Genomic DNA, 22,416 nt, shown 5'->3' on the forward strand with positions numbered 1-22,416 from the left:
AACGCATCATTGCTTCACGATTCTCTGATCTGAGAATTCGTGGTTGCTCCGCTCCTTAAGGGGCACCCGGTTTACCTCTTTTAATTCAGTTATTTAAACATTTATTGAGCATTACTAGTACGCTAAGTGTAATTTTTACAGAAGGGGAAACTGAGGCCCAGAGAAGTGGTGTAACTTGCCCAGAGTCATGAAGCTAATTAGCGGCAGCGGCAGGGGCCCACCCGAGGGCTCCCGCCTTCTCGCACTGTGCACAGCGGAGCCCTGAGCGGTAACTGAGCGGCACGGCTGCCAACAGCCCCCTCCTGTCCAGACTCACCTGTTCCACCGAATTAAACCTAATAACCCCGTCCTACACCATTTGTTCTGGAGGGAACAGCCGAGGCCAGGGTCCAGGACCTCCTCTTCGACTGCCGGTGACTCAGGTAGCCCTGTGACCTGAGGCAGAGCTGTTACTCTGGGGCACCCGTGCTGGCAGCTCTCTCCGGCCCCCTCTCCTGCTTGCCTGAGGCCCCGGGACCCACAGGACCTCGGCTTCCCAGTCTGGAATGGAGCCGACTGGGCTGCTTTCCCCCGAGGGGCTCCGTCTTTTATTAAAGCACAGGGGCAGGGTGTGGCCAGGACCAAGGAGAGGAGGTCCCTGCCTGGCTGTGCTGCAGGAGTAAGTGGTTGCCTGGACCGATCCTTTTCTCTCAGGAGGCCAGCCGCAGGCCCCTCCACCTCGGTCTGTCCGAGGCTGTCATCGCTCCCCCCTCCCCATCCTGGAGGGCTGCCCTCCCCCCCCCACCTGTGATTCGATGACCCGGGAGGGGTGGAGGTGGGGCGGGAACCGTGTCTCCAGGGCGGGGCGGGTGGCCCCAGCTGGGCAGACATCAGGCCACAGACACATCGGGCTTCGCCTCACATCGTGTTCAATCGTGCCTCTTAAGTCCTATGAGGGCCTCACTCTCAGGTCGCAGAGGCCCGTCCCGCTCCAGCCCCAGCCCCTGCCCAGCAACCCCTCGGGGGTTTCCCTATCTCGCCTGTTCATCTTCCCCGAACACCATCCCACGCTTATCAGCTTATCACCCGAGTTTTCCCCTGATGGCTGCGTTCCCAGGCCCAGAGTTTGACTTGTCAGCCTGGGCTTCAGGGTCCCCTTTCCCACCCACGGTGGTCTACAGTTCCGTCTCTGCCCCCCATGTCCTCCGTTTCTCCTCAGCAACCCCAGCCCCCCTCCGCTCCCCTCAGCTACTGCCCAGCTTCTCCGCTCCCTCTCAGCTTCTCCTCCGTCCCCTTCAGCTACTCCTGATACGATTCCCAAGTCTTCTGTGTAGGGCCGTGGTTCTCCAAGGGCAGCCCCCAGTCTAGCAGCGTCAGCATGACCTGGGAACTTGCTGGAAAGACGAGTTTCGGATCTCTACCCCAGACCTACTGAGTCAGGAACTCTGGGAGTGGGGCCCGGCGGTCTGTGCTTTCGCAAGCCACCCAGGTGACTGACGCACACTCCGGTTTGGTAACCGCCGGCTTACTCATTCTCCCTAAATTTCCCATCACCAAGCCCTCCTGCCCTCTGCTCCGAGGGAGGGCTCGGGCTCAGTCCGGAACATACCTTGTCCAGTTGCCGCAGGGGCTGACTTCTCTGTTTCCCTGGGCGCAGTGCGCTCTGAATGCCCACCCCACCTTCGTGGGGTCCTTGCTTTGTACTTGGTGTGCCCCAAGGAATTCTGGGAATGCCCTGTCGCTGGGCCCCAAGACAAATTTTCTTTTTTTCCGGTGGGCCCCTGTGTCCTAGGTCTAGAGAACTCACTTTCTGAATCTCTCTCCTGACCCCTCCTGCTCCGCAGAATGTCCCCCACCTCCTGCCTCCGAGGCGCTATTGAGATCTCATTCGCTCTCAGAAAAGAGCGGTCCCTGGTTCTCCTCTTCTCCTTTCCAGGCCCTGCTACGGGGTCCGGCGCCGCCTCTTTTCCTGCACCGGGGGCAAGGTCATTCACACCCCGCTGAGCCATGCCTGCAGGGTCCAACCTCCTGCTCCCCCCATCACCATGGTGACCCTCATCTCTGCCCACCTACCATCTAGCCTCCTCTCCTCTGGGTCAGCTCGGCCACTGTGTCCAGCGAGACAGGTGTGCCATACACCGGAGGCTGGCCGAGGAGACGAGGGGGGACTAAAATCTAGCCCGCGCTCTGCTCCCCACGCTGTGTACGCTGGTTTGGGGTGGCATCGGCCTGGGGGTAAAGGGTGCCTTTTTAGAACTTGCAAGTCCTTCTCTCTGGGTTAGCAGCAGCCCCGAGTGCACCACCTCTGTCTGCCGGTTTACGGAGCCCCCAGCAGCCCTCACTCCGCTACCACCTCCCCATGTGGCCCACAGCAGTCCACCTTTCGCTCCAGCCATCCACCCCTGAACAGACATGAAGGACAAACACAGGCTGGCACGTTCGCCCGTCCCCACCCTCCATGGAATCAGATGCCCTCCCTTCTACTGGATTCTAGGCTTAAGATTCCGAGGGGGCTCCCCAGCTTCAGCACATGCCCAGGGCTCTTGCCTGCCTCCTTCTCGGCCTCTGACATCCAGCTCCCGGGTACCAGTGTCTGGCCCTGCCACAGGGGTCTGTAGGGAACGGGTCACACCTTGGACTCACTCTCTGGGGGCGGCAGGCAGCCGTTCTGCTCCTTGTCAGCGCCAGCCTCTGCCCCCGCCCCCTCCCCGGCCCCCTCCTCCTCCACCTTCTCATCCAGCCGGCTGGGGATGGACCAGTACAGATGGGCGTCGAGGCGGGCAGCGGCTTCGGCCAGCTCCCGGGCGCTGCACGAGGGCGTGGGCACCTCAAAGGTCTGGTGGAAGCTGGCATAGTCCACCTCATAGAAGCCATCCTCCAGGGTGAGCACTGACGTGAAGCGGTGGCCCCACAGAACCTCGTCCACGAGGTAGGAACTCCGAGCTTGGCAAGTCATTCCTGGGGGGAGGGGCACGGGTCAGGGGGGATCCCAGCCCGGGGCTTCCCTCTCCTGGCTCTCGTTCCACAGCCCGATTCCCACATTGCTCCCTCTCTTCCTCAGCCAGGGCCTCCCATGCCCGCTTGGGTCCAACCTGTCTTCTCCCCCTTCTCAACTCCTATACCTTGCCCAGCTCTCTCCCCTGGGAGTGGGTCCGAACTCAGCCTCCAGCTCAGGCTCTCCCCTCGTCTCTGCGGGGGATGCCAATCAGAGGAGCTGAACCTTGAAACTGACCTTAGGGATCGTCTAGTCCAACCTCCCTTTCCACACGGGGCTTCCTACCGCAGCCTCCCCACGACTGGGCATCCAGCTGGCGCTGCTCACCGCCTCCCAGGTGGGACACTCTCAGCGGTTGTTCTTAGGAAGAGCTCAGATCTGCCTCCCCAGTCAGATCCGCCCCCCCAGTCAGATCCGCCCCCCCAGGATCGCCACCTTTGCTTTTGCTCCCCTGCCTTTTGACACCCATTCGGGAACCTCGGGGCCCGTCGTGTCTTCTCCTCTTCAGGCGGAACACCCCTGGCTCTCTCCACCCTTCTTCAGGTGACCTGGCTTCCAGAAATATTACTTTCTCGACTGCAAACCCGAATGACCAAGGAGGACCCTTTCGGCACTCTGCGTATGATAAATACCCCGCTGGGGCCTGACCTGCACAGGAGAGGGCTCACCTCCTCTCTCTCTCTTCCGGCCATGAGGCTTTAGCTAACGGGGCGCAAGATTACGTTACATAAACATTTTTGGAATCAAAATCACAGTGCTGCAACATTAAGCCTGTGGCCAACTAAAACCCCCAGTTCTTTTTTTTCACCAAAGCTCTTCAATGCGGTGCTTACATAAGTGATTTTTTTAAAGCCTAAATGTAGAATTTTATATTTATTCCTTTTAAATGTCATCTTGTTGGGTTTTGGCTCATTATCCTTGCTTTTCAAAAGCATTTTGAATCCTGACTCTCTCACCCAAAATATTGCCATCCTTTCCAACTTGGTCTCTCTAGAAAAGTCAGATGAGCTCCCATCCCTGTCTCCTCCACACCACCCTCCCCAGTCCTCTGCAACCCGGGGCTGGGCCCCGTGCTCCCTGCTGGGCTGGCACACTCACCAGGACAAGCGGTCCTCCTTCTACGCCTGGGTCTGTCCCCCAGCCCATGCCCACCTCAGAGCAGGGGAGAATGGAAGCCTGAACGGTAGCTAACCAGAGATGGGTCTCGGCACTGTAAGCCCAGCCCTGACATAGCCTGGGGACATGGGTCACGGTGGTGTTCCTCCCGTGAAGGCTGGAATAGGAAGTGTCCAGTGGGGGAAGGGCAGAAGAGGCAGAAGGGACACTGGGGAGAGAGGTCTCTGAGGAACAGAGGGAGGCGCTGGGGGTACGAGGAGGAGAGGACCGGGTAGGGACCTGTCTGCAGGGACAGCAGCTGTCTTGGGGCTGGCAGGAGAGTGACAGGGGCTAGAGCGCAAGGGAAGGGCCTGGGTGAGCAGGGGAAGGAGCGGGAGCTAGAAGGAGCGTGGGTGGGGGTGGGGGGATGCAGGCTAGTAAAGAGGCAGTGGGGAGCACTGGGGCAGAGGGTGGTGAGCCAGAGGCTGGGCAGGAAGGGCCAGGAGATGGGTTTGAGGGCACCAGCCTGGGAAGCCGCAGAGGCCACAGCTCACCGCCCTGTGCTCACCCGCTAGGCTTCTCTCATCCTCCCGCTTCCAGATGTCAAGTCTGGCAGCACCTCATCTGTGCTGCTGCACTGGGCCCTCCCACCTGCTCCCGAACGCTGCACGGGGTGGGCCTGAGTCCTGACCTCACAGGGGCGTTGAGCGCTCCTTCTGGAAAGGGGCCAGAAATGCTAAGACCGTCTATTTCCTTTGTCGATGGGAGCCCAGGGTCTTTTGATGGGTGGGGAAACAGAGACGGAGTGAGACCGGCTGTCAGCCTGCTCCTAAGGTCCAGGCTGGGCATGCTCTGGGCCATGGGAGAGCCGTGCCACCAAGTTCAGGGGCCGGACCTCTCCGCAGTGGGAAACCCCCGAACTTACCGTCCTTGCGCTTCTGGAACATCAAACCTTGCAGCCAGTAGCACTGCCCCCGCCCTATCCACTGACCTCCCCGCGACCACGGACAGCTGCCTTAACCTCTCCTCGGGCAGCCTCCCGTCTGAAAACGAGCACGGAAGTGACCTTCGCTAGGACCAGATGAACCCCGAGGCCCCGTGCGTCGGGGCCGCGCAGCACACGCTAGCTGCGTGTGGGCTCCGGGCCCTGTGCAGGTCCCGGTGACCACCCCCCAGGGGACACCCCCCACCCCCCGCCAGCCTCACCCCGCCCCGCCCCCGCCCCTCCGCACCCGTGGCTTCCACCATGCCCTCCAGGATGACGACGATCTCGAAGTCGTCCCTCTCCAGGGCGCGGCGCGACGCCTCCCAGAACGGGCTGGCGGCGTCGATCTCGTGGCTGATGACGAGCGGCGACACGAGGAAGAGGCGGTCGTCGCCCGTGTCGAAGCCCACGCTGAGGTCGGTCTGGTGCAGCGGGATGAACTCGCCCTCCAGCGTCTGGCGCGAGCGGATGAGCTTGGCGCGGATGGAGGCCTCGACGATGTGCGACGAGCGCAGGTCGCCCACGCGGAACATGAGGCAGAGGCGGCCGTCGCGCAGCGACACGACGGCGTGCGACGAGAAGACGAGCGTGGCGGCGCGCTTGTTGGGCTGCGAGATCTTGACGAACATGCAGCCCACCATGAAGGCGTTCACCATGGAGCCCAGGATGGCCTGCAGCAGCAGCAGCGCGATGCCCTCGGGGCACTGGTCGGTGATGACGCGGTGGCCGTAGCCGATGGTGGTCTCCGTCTCGATGGAGAACAGGAAGGCGGCCACGAAGCCGTTGAGGTTGTTGACGCACGGCGTCCACGCCGCGTCGCCCAGGTGCTCCAGGTCGCCGCGGCCGTAGGCCACGAGCCACCAGATGGCGCCGAAGAAGAGCCAGGTGAGCGCGTAGGCGAGCACGAAGAAGAGCAGGCTGAGGCGCCACTGCAGGTCGGCCAGCGTGGTGAACAGGTCGGTCAGGTAGCGGCCCGGCTCGCGCACGTTGCCCTGCTGCACGTTGCAGCGGCCGTCCTTCTCCACGTAGCGCTGGCGGCCGCGGCGGCGCGGGGGCTCGCGGCCCGGGGAGCGGGGGGCACCGGCGCGCGCCATGGCGGCGGCCGCAGGGGGCCTGCGGGACCGGAGCGCGCGGCGCCGTCAGGCTCGCGGGACCGCGCGGCTCGGAGGGTGCAACCCCCCCCAACCCGCCCCGGCCGCCTGCGACCGCCGCCCCCACGCCTCCCCGCGGCTGCCCGCGCCCCCCTCCGCCGCCCCCAGCCCGCGGACACGGCCCCCCGCCCCAGCGCCCCCGCGCGCGCCCTGGCTGCGGCCTGCGCGGGCCCGGGACCCGCTCGGCCGAACTTCACCGTGACCCCCGCGCGCTCCTCTTCCTTCCTGCCGGCGCCCCGCGCGCGCTCAGCCCCCTCCCGCAGCTGCCTGCCCTCCCGCAGCGGGCGGAGAAGACGCGCGCGGGGGGCGGAAAGGCAGGGGCGACCTCTCCGGCGGCCCGGGCTGAGCAGCCCCGCCCGAGGACGTGCCCACTCCAAGCCCTCCCGGAGCACTAGACCCCTCCCGCTCATCACTGCTGGGTGTCTGCCCCCCCCCCCCCCGGGCCCCTGGGTTCTTTCCCCCGCGGAGGCAGCCTGGAAGGGCGTTGGAAGGGCTGCAAGAGAGGAGACCCAGGCGGACAGCCCGGGCGCGCAAAGTTCAGCCGGAGTTAGGCTCGTATCCCCGGGGAGTCTCCTGTTCCTCCTGAGCCCTCTTCCACCAGATCCGGCGAAGCACTAAGCCCCCACATTTACCGCCCCACTCCCTCCGGTTTTTTTGCCGGCAGCCTCCCACTCCTCACTGACTACCCTAAGCACAGCCCCCCACCCCCAGCCATCTGGCCCAGAGCTCCCGTTCCAAGGGAAGCCCACCTGAGTTTGCTTCAAATTCTTCCCCCGAGGAGCGATCTGAGCTGCAGTGTGCCCTGGGGGAGAGGTCCAGAGCCCCTCCCTAGGCCCCAGACCCCTACAAGGAAAGGTTTAGAAGAAGGACTTGGTTCTCTCCAGCCTTCCCCTCTTCCTGGGGGTTGTTCTGTCCTCCCACTCCAGGGAAACCTGGGTTGGCTGGGGTGGGGGAGGGTGGGGTGGACGGGAGGAATGTGACAAGGACCACAGATGGCCTGGATGTTTGACCAGATCCTGGGGAGACACCGCCTGGATATGCAACTCCAAACCCAGGTCTCCAGAATTCAAGTTCTGGAATGAGGTGCTCTGCAGCCAGGCCTTGGGAGGCCGTGTGTGTGTGTGTGTGTGTGTGTGTGTGTGTGTGTGTACTAGGGTAGAGGGCAGGAGGGAAACCCAAAAAGATAGCTTGGTGCTTAGGGATGCCCCTCCCCACATTTATGTTGCAAGAGGAGTCAGGGGACACCGGGTCCAATGAAGACTAGGGTCTTCTCCTCCCCCCAGAGTGGGCTTCCCTTGCCCTGCCTGCCGCCAGAGATGTCCTCTAGAAGTTCTCTCTATGCACACGGACTGTTCGGAGACCCCGAGTCATGCAGAGAAGCCCCTGCGTCCCACTTACCCTACTATCAGCCCCAGATGGACTTCCAGATGTTTCCCAGGGTCTTAGGTTATCTGACCCCCAATCTGCCTGCTTAGACAGATCGGTCTTCCCAGGGGTGGGAGGAACCCCACAGTCTGATCGCTGCCAGATCTGTCTTGCTCTCCATCGCCACAGGCGTCTAGGTGGGCCTTACTTTGATCGTGGCCCCTCCTGTCTTCCTGAGTGGAGGCCGCATGTTCCTCATTGGGGAAGTAAATGTGTGAACTAGCCTTGATTTCGGCACCTTCCCTCCGAAGATCCCTGTTCCCCCAGCCTGCTCCTTCTTAGTTCTTGTGCATGCTGTGAGCCCTCTCCGGAAGACCCCAGTGCCACGTTTTCCTGGATCGCCCTTTCTCCCCCTGGGGAGTGCTGGCCAGCGAGAGGGTTTATTTTGTGGGAGAGGATCTGGTGAAAACTCCCTCAGGAACAAGCTGTTCCCAAGCCCCCACTTGCCTTGGATTTAGGGGCCCAAACCCAAGTCCCCCGCAACTCAACTCACAGCGCGTGGAGAGGAGAGTAGCCGGCAGCAGAGACCCCTGGGGCGTAGCGTCCATGCCCCTGACACCACCCCTTCCCCGGCCCCCGTGGAGGGTGGGAGCCACAGACACCGTTGTTTCTCCTACATGCAGCGGCAGCTCTGGCTAGGACCTGCTATCTGTGTCATCCCCACTTCCCAGGCTCCCCTGCTCCTCTCTCGTTTCCACAGCAACCAGTCTGGGGACAGCTCCGGAGCATCCCCCTCCCCTCCCCGGTCCTGGGTACCACTGGAGGCTGAGCCACACGCCATAGCTATTTTTAGCCCAAGTCCCTCCTCCTGGACAACTCAGAGCTCGCCTCCTCACCCCCTCAGGAAAAAAAGAAAAGAAAAGCCGGCACGCTCTTCCCTAAGAGGCTTCTTGCTCTGAGAAAATACAGGCCCGATGTGTTTGGGAATAAGACCTTTGGTCTCCCGGGGATTCGGAGGGCCCCCTGGTTGCTGGCAGCTCACGACCTCCAGCAGGGGCCTCTGGGTGCCAGCTCTTCTCTCCAGCAGGCACTACGCTGTCTCCAATTTTTGAAGAGGGCGCCCTGATCCAGAAGGAGGTAGCTAGAGAGGAGAAAGATTCACCTGGGGAAGGGGGGTGGGGTCAAGTGTTCTAATCTTTGTCACTGATTTGTAATGTGACCCAAAGGATTGGCGTCGCTTCCTTGAATCACAGCTGTTCTGTTTTTCACAGGGCAAGGACACGTGCAAATATCCCTTTTCAGCCTGCTTCCCCGGGCGTGCAGACCAAACAAGGCAAAAGAAATAGAAGGGCTTTAAGTGTATTTTGTTAACAGCGAAAAGTCTAGAAACAACCCAAACTTTCGACGGAGAGAAGAGCCCAGGTTAGGGCTTAAAACCGTTCATCCAACAAACTTCCGTGGAGGCCAAGGCCTGGGCAGTGTGCTGGGTGGGGGATGGTTACAGAGATGACTTGGTCTCTGCACACCTGGAGCTCACGGTCCAGCGGGGGGACAAAGATGTGCAGACACGTCACGGTAACGTCACTGCCGGTCATTCATCGAGCGGTGGCTGTGGACTAGAGGACTCATCTGACAGCCCACACAGGGACCCCACGAGCTGGGTCTGATCTCCATTTACAGATGAGAAGCTGAAACAGAGAAAGACGATTTGCCAGATGTCACAGAGGCAGAGACGGTGGTTAGACTCACCCCAGGGTGTCCCTGCTACACCGCGGGCTCGTCACAAAACCACGGGACCTCGGGAACGCAATAGCTGTGATGTGGGGACATAATCAGCTGCTATGTTCACATATGAAAATGTGTGCGGAGACACAGTCTTGCAGGAAAAAGCAGCACGCACAGCCATTCTTGTAAGTTGATCATCACCACAGAAATGGGTGTCAGGACCCCGATAAAAATCAGAGCAGAATTTGGAGAAATATGAATATTTCAGTGCTCATTTAACCCCGGGGGAATCATTAAAAGCAGAGAGTGGTATACAAGTGGCCGTTGTTATGACGGGTACTGTCATAGCCAACATGCTGATCTGCTCTTCTCCAGATCCCTTTAAGTCGGAATAGGAAGATAGGAACCAGAGGAGATGTTGAAATGGACACTAGAGGGTTAGAAGTTGCTTGAATGATCTGCTGAGTTGGAAAAAGTAGTTCTGCGTAATATAATCTCAGGAGGCAGTGATCTAGGTTCAAGTCTCAACTCCGTCCACTGCTAGCTGGGTGACTTTGAGCAGGTTGCTTAACCTCTCTGAACAGTTTCTTCATCCAAGAAATGAGAATAACTCTATTGTCCATCTCCTGGGCATTGTCCTGAGGCTTCCATGAGGCAATTCCTGGCCCCCTCGAAGTCCTCAGTAAGTGCTAGCTAGATCTTCCTTCTCCCAGACACCCCCTGAGATCCCCACCCTGGGCTGCCTTCCTCTGCTCTGGTGCCGCCTACTGAGCCCTGCAGAGGGCACTCCCGGTCCACTGCCCTCCTCTCCCCAGCACTCGTGCCCAAGTTTCTTGTTCTAAGTGGAAATACCAAGTTTTCAGCCCAAGATTGGCATCAGGAGGGCTGTTAAAGTCCCAGTCACCATCCCCGTCTCCTGGGTCTGGCCCTGTCACCTGAGCCTTGGGACTGCAAGCCTGTCCTTCTCTGTCCTGCCAAGCGGCTGCTCACGTTGGTTCTGCTGTGCCAGGAGCTCAGAGAGATGAAACCGGACCCCTGGGCAAAAGCTCATTTGCATAGCACTGGCCCCATTTCTTGGGGGGGGGGTGATGGGGCTGGCAGGGCATTCAGAGGGTACCCGGCAGCCCCCTGCCTCATTCTGGCTGACCACCAGCCCGCCTCTGATTCACCCACCCCTGCAGGTCCGGGGACTTTACCCGGCCTCTATCTCCAGTCCCTTGTTTATCACTGAACTTGAATAGAGGGAGGGAAAGCAAGTTTTCTTAGGTTCCAGGGTACAGAAAAATAGGCAAGATCCCAGCTTTCAGTTTTGTGACAGAGCAAGCAACTTTACAAGGAATTAGTAAAACCTGTCAGTTTGGAACTTGAGAATGTTGAGGGTGAGAGGGCCAGAGCTGGAGCCACATCGGTGGTCCATCAGGAAGCTCGTTACCAAGTAGAAAAAGGAGGCGGCTCTGGGCAGGTTCGTTCCTTATGGCAAGTAGCTTGGAGAGCAGGTGGTACTTTGGGGCAAAATAAAAATAAAAAGGGAATGCCTCAAGTGGGCGCAACTCTGAGCCAGGGTGTAAGGGTTGGCAAGGTAGATGCAGTTCAGCTCTCAACTTGCCCCCTCTGTGAGTGCCTTTGTGCAGTCCACAAACCGTGCAGCTGTATGTGGGAGCCCGGGGACTAACCAGTCTGTGAAGGTTTCCTTGAGCGAGATCATGAGACTTCTCGGGTAAAATCTTGGAGGTGGGAGAGGAAGTATGATGGGAAAACAGGAGATGGTTGAGGATATGGGTTTAATGGAACAGGGGAGGCCCATCTGGCAGAAACTATAATAATTTTCCACAACTTCGGGGGAGTCTGGGCCCTAGAAGAGTCAGAGCTGAAAGAGGATATGGTTGAAGCAGTGGCTGCAGCTGGAGGTTAGAGAGACATGGGGAGAAGCCGAGCCCAGCACCAGGACAGGTGGGACCCTACTGGGCCCCTGAGTCTGAGGCACATTTTTGGCCCTTTGGCTCTTTCTAGCACAGCTGGAGGATCAGAGCCTTCTCATATACAGGTCTGTCTTGCTTGATGGGATCGGGTGCCGGATGACCAGGATTTAAAAGTCCTGGTGTTTGGAGGTGGTCTAGAATTAGACCAAGTGAGGTGTCTCCAAGTGAGACTCTCCAGGTCTCTCTCCAAGTGAGGGATGGGCCCCAAGAGAGCAGACAGGACTAAAAACCCAGGCATCCCAGCTCCTGGTCCCTGGTTGTTTCTTTATTCCCTGTTGCCTTCCCGCTGCCACAGTGTTTTGGGTATTAATGGAATTTTTATCCATTGGCCCCCATTGGAAAGATACTAGAGGAGCCACCTAGTTAAAGAACTTCTAGGAAGAATCCTTTAGTAATGGGAGCACGTAAATTATGTCTCAGAAGTGTGAGTTTATGAATACTGCACTTGCTGAAGGCAGAGGGTATGTTTATCTAAGCCGTCCTTTCGTGACCGGGGCGCCGGAGCTCAGGCCCTCTCTCGAAGCTCTCCTCTGTGGTCTGAATCGTCCCGCTACGAGGTGCCCACTACTCGTGGATATTGTTGAGCTAAAATGTTCTCGGAATCCTATAGTAAACACAGGATAGAGTCACCTCTACTCTTTCCAGAACAAGGTCAGAGAAAACATGAAGCCAAAGTTGGAAGGAGTGAGTCCAAAAGAAGCAATTGAGAATGAGAAAGACACCATTTGCTAAGCTGACGGAAGAGGAGAGGTCTTCAGAGAGAGACAGTTCCCATGATTGCCATTTAGAGGTGACCCAGAATGGGTCCTCGCTGCACTGGTGCGGCGTGGATCCCAGGAGACCCTCTTACATGGTGGGCTTCACAACCTGGCCGATTTGTCACACTAACCTGTGCGCATGTCGATGATTCAGATTCTATTTAACACACGAAGATTCACTCTAGCGTTACCCTGAGACAAGCCCTGGAGTCAAATACATGTGGATTCGAGTTCCAGAACTGACATCTTCTAGCTACAGTACCATAGGCAAGTCACCCAGCCTCTCAGAGGCTCACGTAATACATCTATCTCGCGTCAAAAACACTCACAGATGTCCCAAGTCCTTGGCCATTGGTTCCCTACTGGCTTCCTAGTGACTATCTCGGAACTTCTTTTGAATTTTTTTAAATACATGTTAGCTTTATGCCCAACATAGGGCTTGAACTCACAACCTGACCCCGAGATCGAGAGTCACATGCTCTACCAACTGAGCCAGCCGGGTGCCCTTAAGACTTCTTTGTTTTGTTTAAAAAAATTTTTTTTTAAATTTATTTGACAGAGAGAGACACAGCGAGAGAGGGAACTCGAGAGAGGGAGAGGGAGAAGCTGGCTTCCCACTGAGCAGGGAGCCCGATGTGGGGCTCGATCCCAGGACCCTGAGATCATGACTTGAGCCGGAATCAAGTCCGGAGTCCCCCAGGCTCCCTTAAGTCACTCTTTTAAAATTAGAAACCTATAGCTCAATGCCAGCTATCCGTGCTTCCCACAGTCTTGTACCGCGCTGTTCTAGAACTTCTAAGCTCTTTCTAATTGCCCAGGCCCGTCCTCACCCTGATGTTCAACAAATGGCTCTTCTGTTCTGCAGGAAAGGCAAAGACCATTTGGAAAGAACTTCCTCGGAGACTTCTCCCTCACCAGAAGGTATCTCTTCTGCTCCTGCCCTTGGGTTCCTTCCTCCCTGAGTGTCAGAAAGCTTGGACTGTGCCCAGTAAGCAAGGAGTACCCCGTTTGGGGTTTGACAGAAGAACACAGGGACTGACATGATGATGACAGGCTGCCTCTTCCTTTGAGAATGCAGGAAAGGGTGAAGGGTAGGTCCAGGTCCTGGGCTGTTAGTGACCTTCCTGATTCTGGTAGTGGCCTTGAAATAGAAAGGGACATCCAAGAGGAATACAGCAAAGGGAGACCTGGCAGGACTTGGTCGCTTAGCTGACATGTCAAGGGCTGGGGGAGAGGGAGGGGTGAAGAGGAGAGGTCACTTCGGTTTTAAAATCTGTTTGGCCTGGAGAAACACAGAAATAAAGAAGTCACGAGGCTCGAGGAGGAAGATGGTGAGTTCGGTCTGGGGCCTGCCCGGTGGAAGTGGAAATCCCCCGCCAGCAGCTGGACCCGTGAGGCTCTAGGGAAAGCCTCAGGATGAAGATAGAGGTTTGCGTGGGATCAGTGATGGTCGCCGGAGCCATGTCAGCGATGAAGGCTGGACATCAGACACAGGGAGAACAAGGACACAGGGAGAACAGAGGACGGAGCCTTCCATGCTGGAGGAGGGTGCTGCAGCAGGTTCGGGCGTGCAGGGCCAGTGGTGGCGGATGAGGCTGGAATGGTCCCGGGTCTAGGTCGTGGCCCAGACCACAGCCCAGTGATGCAGCAGAGAGGAAGGGCACAGGCCCGAGGGGCTTCACAAAGTCCATGCACTGATTAGAGAAGATGAGGGGAGGGAGGATGAAGGTTCTGGGCTTGCTGTCTGGTTTCCCTGCAGACCTTCTGGCTTGCCTCCAGATTTATCTTCCTAAAATTCAGCTATGACTTCATCCTTGGGTCAAGAGCCTCCGTGGACCTCCTTGGCCTCCAGAAGCTCAGAGCTCACCCTGAACTGGCACATTCCTCTCTGTACTCCAGCTCTTCCCCCAACACAGACACTCTGCCTGTGGTACCCGCCCCTGTCGCCCACTGCCCTCCCCGAGGGGCAGCCTGTGTGCCCTGTACATTTCTCATCCTATGGCTTTTAGAAGCAAAACTAAACTAACAATGTCAAGTTTCTTAGTTTGTGTTTTTTTCCCCCCCAAGATGTATATCAACTCAGTACGATAATACTGGTTACTGATCAGTAATTAAATATCTAAGTATTGATGGTGAACAAAATCAGGGAAATAATTCTTTCCTTAATAAATGCAGAGGGTGGGAGATTGTGGGTAAGCACCTCTCAAAACTCGCATTCAGATACGGAAAGAAGTCCTTGGCGACGAAAAGGTTGAGAACCACCACCTGAGCTCTGCCTAGTCTAGGGGGCCAGTGTGAGGCTGTTTCCCACGCAGACTTGTACTTCCGAGGCCCCACCGCACCCCACCCTTTGTGACTGCAGTTCCCTCTGCCTCAAACGTCCTCCCCACCATCTCCCAGGACCCGAATCCCCAGCATTCTTTAGGGTCCTTGTCAGATGCCCCACATCTGCCAGGACCCCCTAAGCAGAGCGACCTCGCCCTTCTGCGGCCTCCCGCGCCCCCGCACCTGCGCTGCGCGCCCCGCCCCAGCCGCCCTTCGGGACCGGGACACAGCCGGCTGCGGGCGGGGGAGGCTGTTGCGCGCGCTTGGCACCCGGGACCGCACGCAGTGCTTAGCGGACGGTGACCGGCCAGGCAGTGGTGCTAAAGGATGGAGCCCCGGAGCCCCGGAGCCCCGGAGCCCAGCCCCGGCCGCCCCTTCGCGCCGCGCGTAGGGCCACCGGGCCGTCCCGAGTTCATTTCCAGCTCATTAACTTGGCCTGCCCCGCCCCGCCGCGCCCTCTCCCGGTCCCGACACGGCCGCCGCCGCCTCCTCCTCTCTCCCCTGTCATCGTGCCAGCGCAGCCCCTATCGCTTCGCCCATCGTCTCGCGTCCCGCTTCCTCCCGGAGTCTGTCTGGGTCCCGCTCTTCGGGCGCGGCTCTCGGCCCTGCGCCTCCATCTGTCCGGGGCTCCGCTTCCTCGCCCCTGCGCCCCGCCCGCCTCGGCCCCTCCAATCCCGGCAGCTCGGGCCTGGCGCTCCACGTCCCCATTGGTCCGGCCGCAGCCCCCCGCCCCCGCCCGCCGGCCCCCTCCGGGCCCCTCCATTCACACGAAGTTTGGCTCCGGCGCTGCGGAGGGAGGGGGCGGCCCGGCCCGGCCCAGCTCTGCCCCCCGGCCGGCCCGACCCCGGCCCTGGCCCCCGGACCAGCCCTTATCTGATCCCAGCTCCGGGTTTAAGAGTCCTGGCTCTGCCCGTCGCTCAGCTCGGTTCCTCACTCCTGCCCGCCCCGTCCGTCCGTCCGTCCGTCCGTCCCGCGGCCCATCCGAGGGACCACTCCACTCCGGACCCAAGGTAAGCCCCCCTGGCGGTGACGGAGGAGGAGTGCTGCCCCGCCCTGGCCAACCACCTCACTCCGGAGATGTGGGCCCCCAGCCCTTCCCTGTCTGGCTTCAGCGGTTAGAGCCTGCTCCCCAGCCTCCCACCTCAGCAACCCCAAACGGACCCTCCGGGGAAGGACTCCCCGAGAAGGAAGCTTGGCCGAAGCTGGTCACCTCAGGCGCATTAGGTTGAGGAAGGGGCTTTCTTGATGTCCTTCCTCCGAGGCGGACCTGGCATCTCATCCTAGCCCTCTCAGGGAACACAGTGACCACCGCCTGCATAGGACCACGCATCCCCCCCCACAGGCCTCAAGACAGCGCCCCCTCTTCCCAGGATCATCAGGTTACTCCCACTCCCGTGCCAGCCCGTCCCCCTCCCCACGCAGTGACTCTCACATAGTGACACCCATTGATCACAAGCTCACGCATGGCCAGAAAGACGCATACAGCTTGGATTCGGAAGACCTGGCAGCCTGGTGTGCCTGGGACCCCTGCCCGTCCTGCCCCTTCCCTCCACTTCCCCTTGGCGGGCTCTTCCAGCTCTCCCCTCCTCACCTCTGGCCCCCCTCCCCCCCTGTATCCCAGTAGGATCCCTAGGAAGAGCCCGGCAGAGCAGCTCCTGCGGGATTAGGAGGCCAGGAGATGCCTTCCCCATCCCACTCCTTCCCCCCGCGCCAGGAACTGACCAAGGCTGCTGGTGTTAGGAGAGAGGCGAGGGTTCCAGCCTCCTGAGTTGGGGGCAGAGAGCGGAGTCCCGGGACGGGTGGAATGGGTAGGAGAACAAAACCGGGACACGGTGGGAGTCGGTCACCTGAGATTTCATTCCTATTACCAAAGCACCCCAGGGTGAGGCTGATGGGAACTGGGGGTGGCAGAGAAGCAGGGCACAAATCTGGACCCAAAGGCTCAAAGCCTGGTTATGCTGCTTATCAATACGAATTCTTGCTGAGCATTTTTTGGCTGGTCTGCCTTGCCTGGGTGTTTGACTTTTTTCCCCACTGGGACTGCTTTAGGGAGGTCCAGGCAGGAGAGAGGAGGAGACGGAAGATTTGGGGCCCTCGTGTGGGGACGGGTGTTTAGGGGTGCCCAGCGGGGCCTGGAGGGTGTCAAGAAATGAGCCTGAGGAGGGGCCGGCGGCCGCGCCTGAGTTGCACTGGGTTCCGTCTCCAAACTCTCTCCCTGACCTCTATGACTTTCTGAACATGTTCTCACAAGGGTGGGCACTGTCCAGTGCCCAGGGGTGGGGTCTGCTTCCTCCTCAGGGCATAGGCTGGGTCTGGAGGACCCCGTGGGGAAGGAAGCAGGTGTCCTGGGTCCTAGCTAGTTCTTCAGGGAGCAGGAAGTGAGGGAGGGGGAGGCACGGCATCATGCCAGGGAGCGGGGCCAGGCCTGCTCAGCGGAGGACTAGGCATGGCCCAGGCAGCGCCAACTCCCTTCTCCCCGCCCCTCTGTCCTTTGGTGGTGGTGGCGAGGGAGGGAGAGAGGGGGTGTTGGGGGGTGATCTGGGCCAGTCCAGCCTCCCAAAGCCCTTGCCAGCCTGGGTCCTGAAAGGAGCTGCTGTTTTCTGAGCGGTGCCCCCCCAGCCGGAGCCAGAGCAGCCAACTTGTCTCAGTGGGTATCGAATGGCAATGACTCCACGGAACGGAGGGGTGGGGAGTGGCAGGGTTATGGGCCCATTCCTTCTGTGGTTCTAATGCCGCATCCTACGCCTGCCCCTACCCCGCGGGGAAAAAAGCCGGGTCTTCCCAACACCAGCCCCACTTCCAGTCTAGGGTCCCTCGTGTTTGCACCGGAGGCAGCCACAGGCGACCCCCGCCTCTTCCCTGTGCCCGGCTGACTGGTGCGCGGTGCCCCACCCGCACCTCCACGCACGAGCTCACCTATAGCTCCAGCTGGTTCGGCTTGGGCTGGAAGGGAAGGGCCTGGCCGGAGACCCAGGGGCCTCCTTCCCTTGTGCTCCCTCGGGACCGGAGAGGCTGGGACACTTGGATCTGGGTGGTCTCACACGACGTCCTCTGGGGTCATCCTGGGATTGGTGGGATGGGGGCTTTAGGGACCTGGGGGTGAGTCATACAGAAATACACGCTTCCTCAGAGGAGAAAAGGCCTCTTGGGCCTCCTAGCAGGATGCTTGGTTTCTGCACAGAATGTGGACGATAGGCTGAGCCCCCTGGCATTGGTGGGGAGAGAAAGAGGCATCGGGCAATGGAGCCCCCAACTTTGCTGCCAAGGGTTATGTAGGACGGGAGGAAACCTCTTCCGCTCTCCCTCCCCTTCCCGGCCTAGATTCTTCTCTTGCCTGACTGGTCAGTGCCACCGTCCAGGCTGAGGCCAAGCTGTCTGGGACAGTGGTGAGGCCCTGGAAGGGGCAGAGAGGCCACCGAGAGGGAACCGCAGAAGGATAGCGAGCCGGCAGATTCGGACTCCGAGTGCCGGGTGCCCGGTGAAGGGTGGTCGGTGGGCGCAGCTCCCAGACTTGGAGGGTGTGCCCCTCCCCCGTCCGTCCCACGGGCTGAGCTCAGTGCTTTTCTTCCTTCATCCTGTGTTCACATACATGTTGCTGTCGTGTGCATGGCCCTGGCACAGCCCCTCTTCACCCCCTCCCCCACCAGAACCTTGAAAGGGCAAAGAGAAGGGGATTGTGGGAAAAACTCTGCCGTGGGTGTCCGTGGGCAGAGCTGGATTTGAGGCGGTGGGCAGAAGGGAGGGGCCGGCTCTGGAATGTGGGGAGGAGGAACCTGCTGGGGTGGCCCAGAGAAGCCGGGGCTGAGAGCAGGGGCATTTCTGGCTTCTCAAGACCTAAGGTCAAAGTATTGGGCCCTTCCGCTCTCCTGCCAGGGGCAGAAGGCCCTGGAAAGGCCGGGTGCTGCCGCTGGAAGAACTTGGGTTCGACTTCGGGAAGCACATCCCATTCCAGGAAAGAGATCTGAAATGGAGATGGGGAAAGAGCAGGAGGCCACCTACTGGCACCGAAAGCAGACCCCCAAGCCCATCGTGAAGGCTTCTAGGGGAGCTGGGACGTGCCGCTCAGCGATCGGCGCAGGGATGATGTGGCAGCTGTCAGGGGCCGGGGACCCTGCTCCAGGTGGCCCGTCCCTCTGAGGCGCTGGCCCAGGGCTCCTTCCTGCTCAGGCCCTGCCGGGGAGGCCGCGGGTAGAGCTATGAAGAGGGCAGCTGTGGAGTCAGACTTGCTGGGTTTCAGTCCTGCTTCCAGCACTTTGCCCTGAGACCCTCATCTTTACCCAGGACGGTGACAGTGCGGGGTTGAGAGTCAGACTTTGTGGAGGGCTTGCTTGGGACAGCGCTTAGGTCCTAAAAAGCGTGCCTGCTGCTGTGCTGTCCGCACTGTCTGACCCCACTCTATGGGCTCTCCCGGCTCCCTTACCCACTCCCTGGTTCTTCTGCAGAGCAGCCGTCAAGGCCCGGCTTCTGTCCTACCCTTCCCGAGTCTGGGACGGCGGGAGGAGATGCCTGTCTTCCTTCCCGCAGCTGGGCCGTCACGTGGGCTGGGGCTCCTCAGCCGTGGCTCCTTCCCCTGTTTGCAGCAGGCGGATGTCCCGTCTTCAGCTGCGGCCCAGTAGGTGTGACCTCGGCGGCTGAGTTCCCCTAAAACAGTCTGTTGGGCCTTTCAGAGCAACTTCTCCCTCCCAGCTTCTTGGTTGCACCGCACAGCTCCCCCATCCCGCGCGGCCCTGCCTGTTCTCAGGTGCCCGGGTCTCCCTCACTCGCGCCCGCCCGCCCCTTCCTCTGTCGGCGGTCACCTGGTGCCCACAGCAGCCTCCTGAACTCCAGCCTGTCTTTCTCCTTGGGTCCCTCCCTTTCCCCTTCCCTCCACTGGAACCGTCAGCAAAGAGCACCTGTTTCGTCTCGCCCCTTTCTTACCCAGACATCCCCGTTGGTTTTCACATGCAAACTCCAATCAAGGTCTTTGGACTTTCCCCTGCTGTCTTCAGACCTTGTTCTGGGGAAGGAGGAGTCCCCCGGCAGCTCTCGGGCTTCACCCCTCCTTTCCCTCGGGCCTCACCCCCCAAGGCCCCCCATTTCCATCCCCGCTTCCCCAGCCGCCCTGTCCACTGTACCCCTGCTTCTCAGTATTCTGCTTGTCCTTTGTCCCTGTGTCTGTTCCTTTGCCCAGATGCCCAACGCGATGGGAATGTTGGGAGGGGACGTCCTGTCTCCTTCATTACACGGGGGCGCCTCTGGGGTGCGGTCATGCCCCTGCAGCCCCGGACATTCCTGACCCCGTAGAGCAAAGGCCTCTCTTCCCTCCCTGGACCCCTCAGCTCTGAGGAACAGAGTGCCTCCAGCCAGCTAGATTCTAGGTAGGACACCTTCCTAGATGCTGATTCTTGGCGGAGGACGGTGATATTAGAGGCTTATGAGTGTGGGGGTGGGGTGGGGTGTACGGATGCAAGAGCCGGTTATTCAACTTTCGAGGGAACTTCAAGAAAAGCCACTCTCTGGCAACGGGCCCATCCTGCAGAGATGGCTTCACCCGAAGATTGCAAGCAGCAGACCCCAGAAACCTCCATTTCCAATCCTTTAAGCACTGTTGGCCCAAACACAGAAACTCATGTGGGGATCTACTGAGCCTTTCTCTTCTCGCCAGGGAGGTCTACCCCCGCTTGATGCCAGGCTTGTTGGCAGGCATCCAGCGTGGCGAAAAGGTGAAGGTCAGAGCCCAGCCTGGTGCGGCCCCGTTGTCTTGAGCACACCTCTGGGGAAGGGGTTTGCAACCTGTGGGGACACCTCCTGGAGGCCCAGGCCCCACCTCCTAGTCACATTGTCCCTGGGACTGTTCCCGGTCCCTACCCTCCACCCTCGTCCCAAACAGGGGACCCAGGCACATACCTTCTGCCCAGGTCGAGCCCTCCCTTGTTGACCCTCCGATAAAGAAGTCATGAGCAGCTGGCAAGGAGCGAGAGTATGTCTGACGGAGTCTAGGTCACGGCTTCCCAAGCCTCTTCATCCCCGGACCCCCTGGTGCTCTTAAAAATGATCGCAGGCTCAAGAGATCTTTTGTTTCTGTGGGTGACACTCACTGGTACGTGAGAAATGAAAACTGAGGAGGCTTAAATATTTATTAGTTTGGTTAAAAACCCAAACCCATCACCGGTCCACCTAAGTGATGTCTTTTCAATAGAAAATAGCTATATTTTTAAAAACAAAGAAACACAAAGTTTCATAAGAAGAGTGGCGGTGTCTCATGTTTTCACAGATCTTTGGAACACGTGTCTGCACGGCAGACAGACGATGCTCCTATCTGCTTCTGCATTCGATTTGTTGCCATGTCATGTGTCTCCGAGCTTCTGGAAAACTCCACTGAACCCTCATGAGAGCAGAAGAGCAAAGGAAGCGAGTCACATTTAGCGTTGTTGTGAAGACAGTTTTGATCTCACAGAGCCTCCAAAAGGGTCTCAGGAACCCCCAGGGTCCCTGGACCACACCTTGAGAATCGCTAGTCTAGGGGAACTTCAGAAAACAGTTTCAAAGCCCCCACACCCCAGCCAGGCAGAGTGTTCTGGCTGATCGCCGTTGGCTGCCCAGGCTCCTCTGACCGTGCTCACGGGGTGGGGGACAGTACGGGGTGGCTTAGCCTGTGGGGCCGCATCCTACGCTCACTAGCCGTGTGGCCTTGAGCCAAGCATCCACATCTCTGTTTTCTCCTCTATAAAATGGGCCTCTAAGAAAGCGCCCACTTTTTTAGAGATGTGGAGAATTACCAGACGTAATTCTAGAAAAGGGCTTAGTGTGGTGCTACATGACATGGGCTCTTACTCATTCCCTTGCCCCTGAAACCCCTGGGCCCCGAAGGGGGAAGCGGCACGAGGGGTCCTTCCCGCGTGGCTGAGCGAGCTTCCCAGTCCGGGGAAGGAAAGGGACCTGTGTCGGGTCCTGGGAAGGTGAACAGGAGTTCTGTTAGCCCCTACGTCCCCCCAGCAGACTCATTTGGGAGCCGGGGTGGGGCGCAGAACCAAAGGTCAAGGAGAAGGAAGCAAGCGAGACGTCGGGGGGCCAGGGCCGTGCAGAGGAAGCCTGGAGGGCAGATCACAGGCAGGACCTCGGGCCATCAGCACGACTGAGCAGTGGAGAAAGGGAGAGCCGGGAGAGGAGGTGTGTAAGCCCAGCCCATCTCTCCTGCCTTGTGGGGGCAGTTCTGTAAAGAGGCCTCAGCCCTCTCTCCCAACACTTCTGGTCACGGGGTGCCTCTTCCCTGCTCGCTGCCCGAAGCCCCTTCCCAGGTCCCACCTCAGCAGCCCCGGCACCTGCCGCACCCGCACCCCCCCCCCCCCCCCCCGCCTGCTGAGCCTTAGAGCCTGGGGGCAGCACCCAGCGCCCAGCGAGTGGAGTGGCAAGGCCACGCAGGGTACTGACGGTGTTGGGGGGAGGGTGCTGGTGTCCCCTGGGCAGGAGGAGAGAAGCCCCTTCCCTGCACCTGCAGGGAGCTAGTCCTGGCTCTTTGGCTTTCCAGCCGCAGTCCCGGGAGCCCATCTGCAGGCACCACCGTTGTCAGAAACCCAGAGACCCCAGACGCCCCACACCCTGAGCACACTCCAATTTTGCCTCCTGTGGCGGCTCAGATCCCACCTGCAGCCCCCGAGAGACCTGGCGGCCTTAGGTTTGGGGCCTTGCTGTCTGTTGCTCTGTTCGCCTCTCCTGCCCACAGGGCTCCCTGCCATCCATGGTAAAGCTGAGGCAAAAAGTGGGTGGGCTCAGACTCTCCGCCTGTTTCGTTCCCGCCCAGCCTGGTCCCCGCAGCCCCCGGCCCCGTCCCCCATCTTTACCAGTCCCTATGGCTTTTTCCACTTGCCAGGGCTTGTGGCCCATGGCTGGTTTGGGGGCCCTGGGCTAGTCTCCCTCTGCTGTCTCCCTGGGGGAGCCCCTCTGGGTTAAGATATCTCCAGTCCCAGCCCCGCCGGCCCCTGCCTCCACAGGCAGGGCCAGCAGCCCCCCAGCTCCCTCCTCTGGGCTGTGGGACAGGGAGAGGGCCGAGGGGCTGGCTGTGCATACTAATGGCCTGCCC

The 22,416-nt window shown here is 59.7% G+C and overlaps 2 protein-coding genes and 2 long non-coding RNA genes across 10 annotated transcripts in view; 2 read left to right on the forward strand and 2 right to left on the reverse strand.

Annotated features, from left to right (window-relative positions):
* Window positions 1-80: 80 nt before the first annotated feature.
* Window positions 81-8,315, reverse strand: KCNJ9 (potassium inwardly rectifying channel subfamily J member 9). Of its 3 annotated transcripts, none has more exons than XM_059413538.1 (3): window positions 7,604-8,315; window positions 5,302-6,167; window positions 81-2,937 (listed from the first exon to the last, which is right to left on the reverse strand). In XM_059413538.1, the coding sequence occupies exons 2-3, from the start codon at window positions 6,146-6,148 to the stop codon at window positions 2,606-2,608; spliced, it is 1,179 nt and encodes a 392-aa protein (XP_059269521.1). In that variant the 5' UTR covers window positions 6,149-6,167; window positions 7,604-8,315; the 3' UTR covers window positions 81-2,605. The 3 variants fall into 3 exon arrangements, with proteins under 3 accessions (XP_059269521.1, XP_059269520.1, XP_059269522.1); XM_059413537.1 differs by having other exon boundaries at window positions 8,124-8,314; XM_059413539.1 differs by lacking the exon at window positions 7,604-8,315 and adding an exon at window positions 6,955-7,103.
* On the forward strand, window positions 5,923-14,168 carry LOC132025797 (uncharacterized). Its single transcript, XR_009406694.1, has 3 exons — window positions 5,923-6,010; window positions 8,842-9,480; window positions 12,898-14,168. It is a non-coding gene; the product is annotated as an uncharacterized LOC132025797 (long non-coding RNA).
* Window positions 9,170-20,420, reverse strand: LOC132025796 (uncharacterized). 4 transcript variants are annotated; one of them, XR_009406692.1, is made up of 5 exons: window positions 20,244-20,420; window positions 19,275-19,353; window positions 18,778-19,008; window positions 17,274-17,450; window positions 9,170-9,258 (listed from the first exon to the last, which is right to left on the reverse strand). It is a non-coding gene; the product is annotated as an uncharacterized LOC132025796 (long non-coding RNA). The 4 variants fall into 4 exon arrangements; XR_009406691.1 differs by lacking the exon at window positions 20,244-20,420 and having other exon boundaries at window positions 18,778-18,998; window positions 19,275-19,677; XR_009406690.1 differs by lacking the exon at window positions 20,244-20,420 and having other exon boundaries at window positions 19,275-19,677.
* Window positions 14,855-22,416, forward strand: part of KCNJ10 (potassium inwardly rectifying channel subfamily J member 10) — a 29,106-nt gene continuing 21,544 nt past the window's right edge. Inside the window, exon 1 of one of the 2 annotated variants that reach the window (XM_059413535.1) lies at window positions 14,855-15,367. The gene's annotated coding sequence lies outside the window, so the exon portion shown is untranslated. Of the gene's footprint in view, window positions 15,368-16,982; window positions 17,005-22,416 lie in introns of those variants that run through there. The other variant, XM_059413536.1, reaches the window with a different exon arrangement.

Source organism: Mustela nigripes, chromosome 10, assembly GCF_022355385.1.
Source record: "Mustela nigripes isolate SB6536 chromosome 10, MUSNIG.SB6536, whole genome shotgun sequence".
NCBI classification, from domain to species: domain Eukaryota; kingdom Metazoa; phylum Chordata; class Mammalia; order Carnivora; family Mustelidae; genus Mustela; species Mustela nigripes.

Bases quoted from the DNA above. Each gene is read 5' to 3' on its own strand.
- KCNJ9 (XM_059413538.1), bottom strand. From the start codon at position 6,148: ATGGCGCGCGCCGGTGCCCCCCGCTCCCCGGGCCGCGAGCCCCCGCGC. The intron at 2,938-5,301 runs GTGCGGAGGGGC...CCCTCCCCCCAG, and splicing joins GGGCATGGTGGAAGCCACGG to GAATGACTTGCCAAGCTCGG.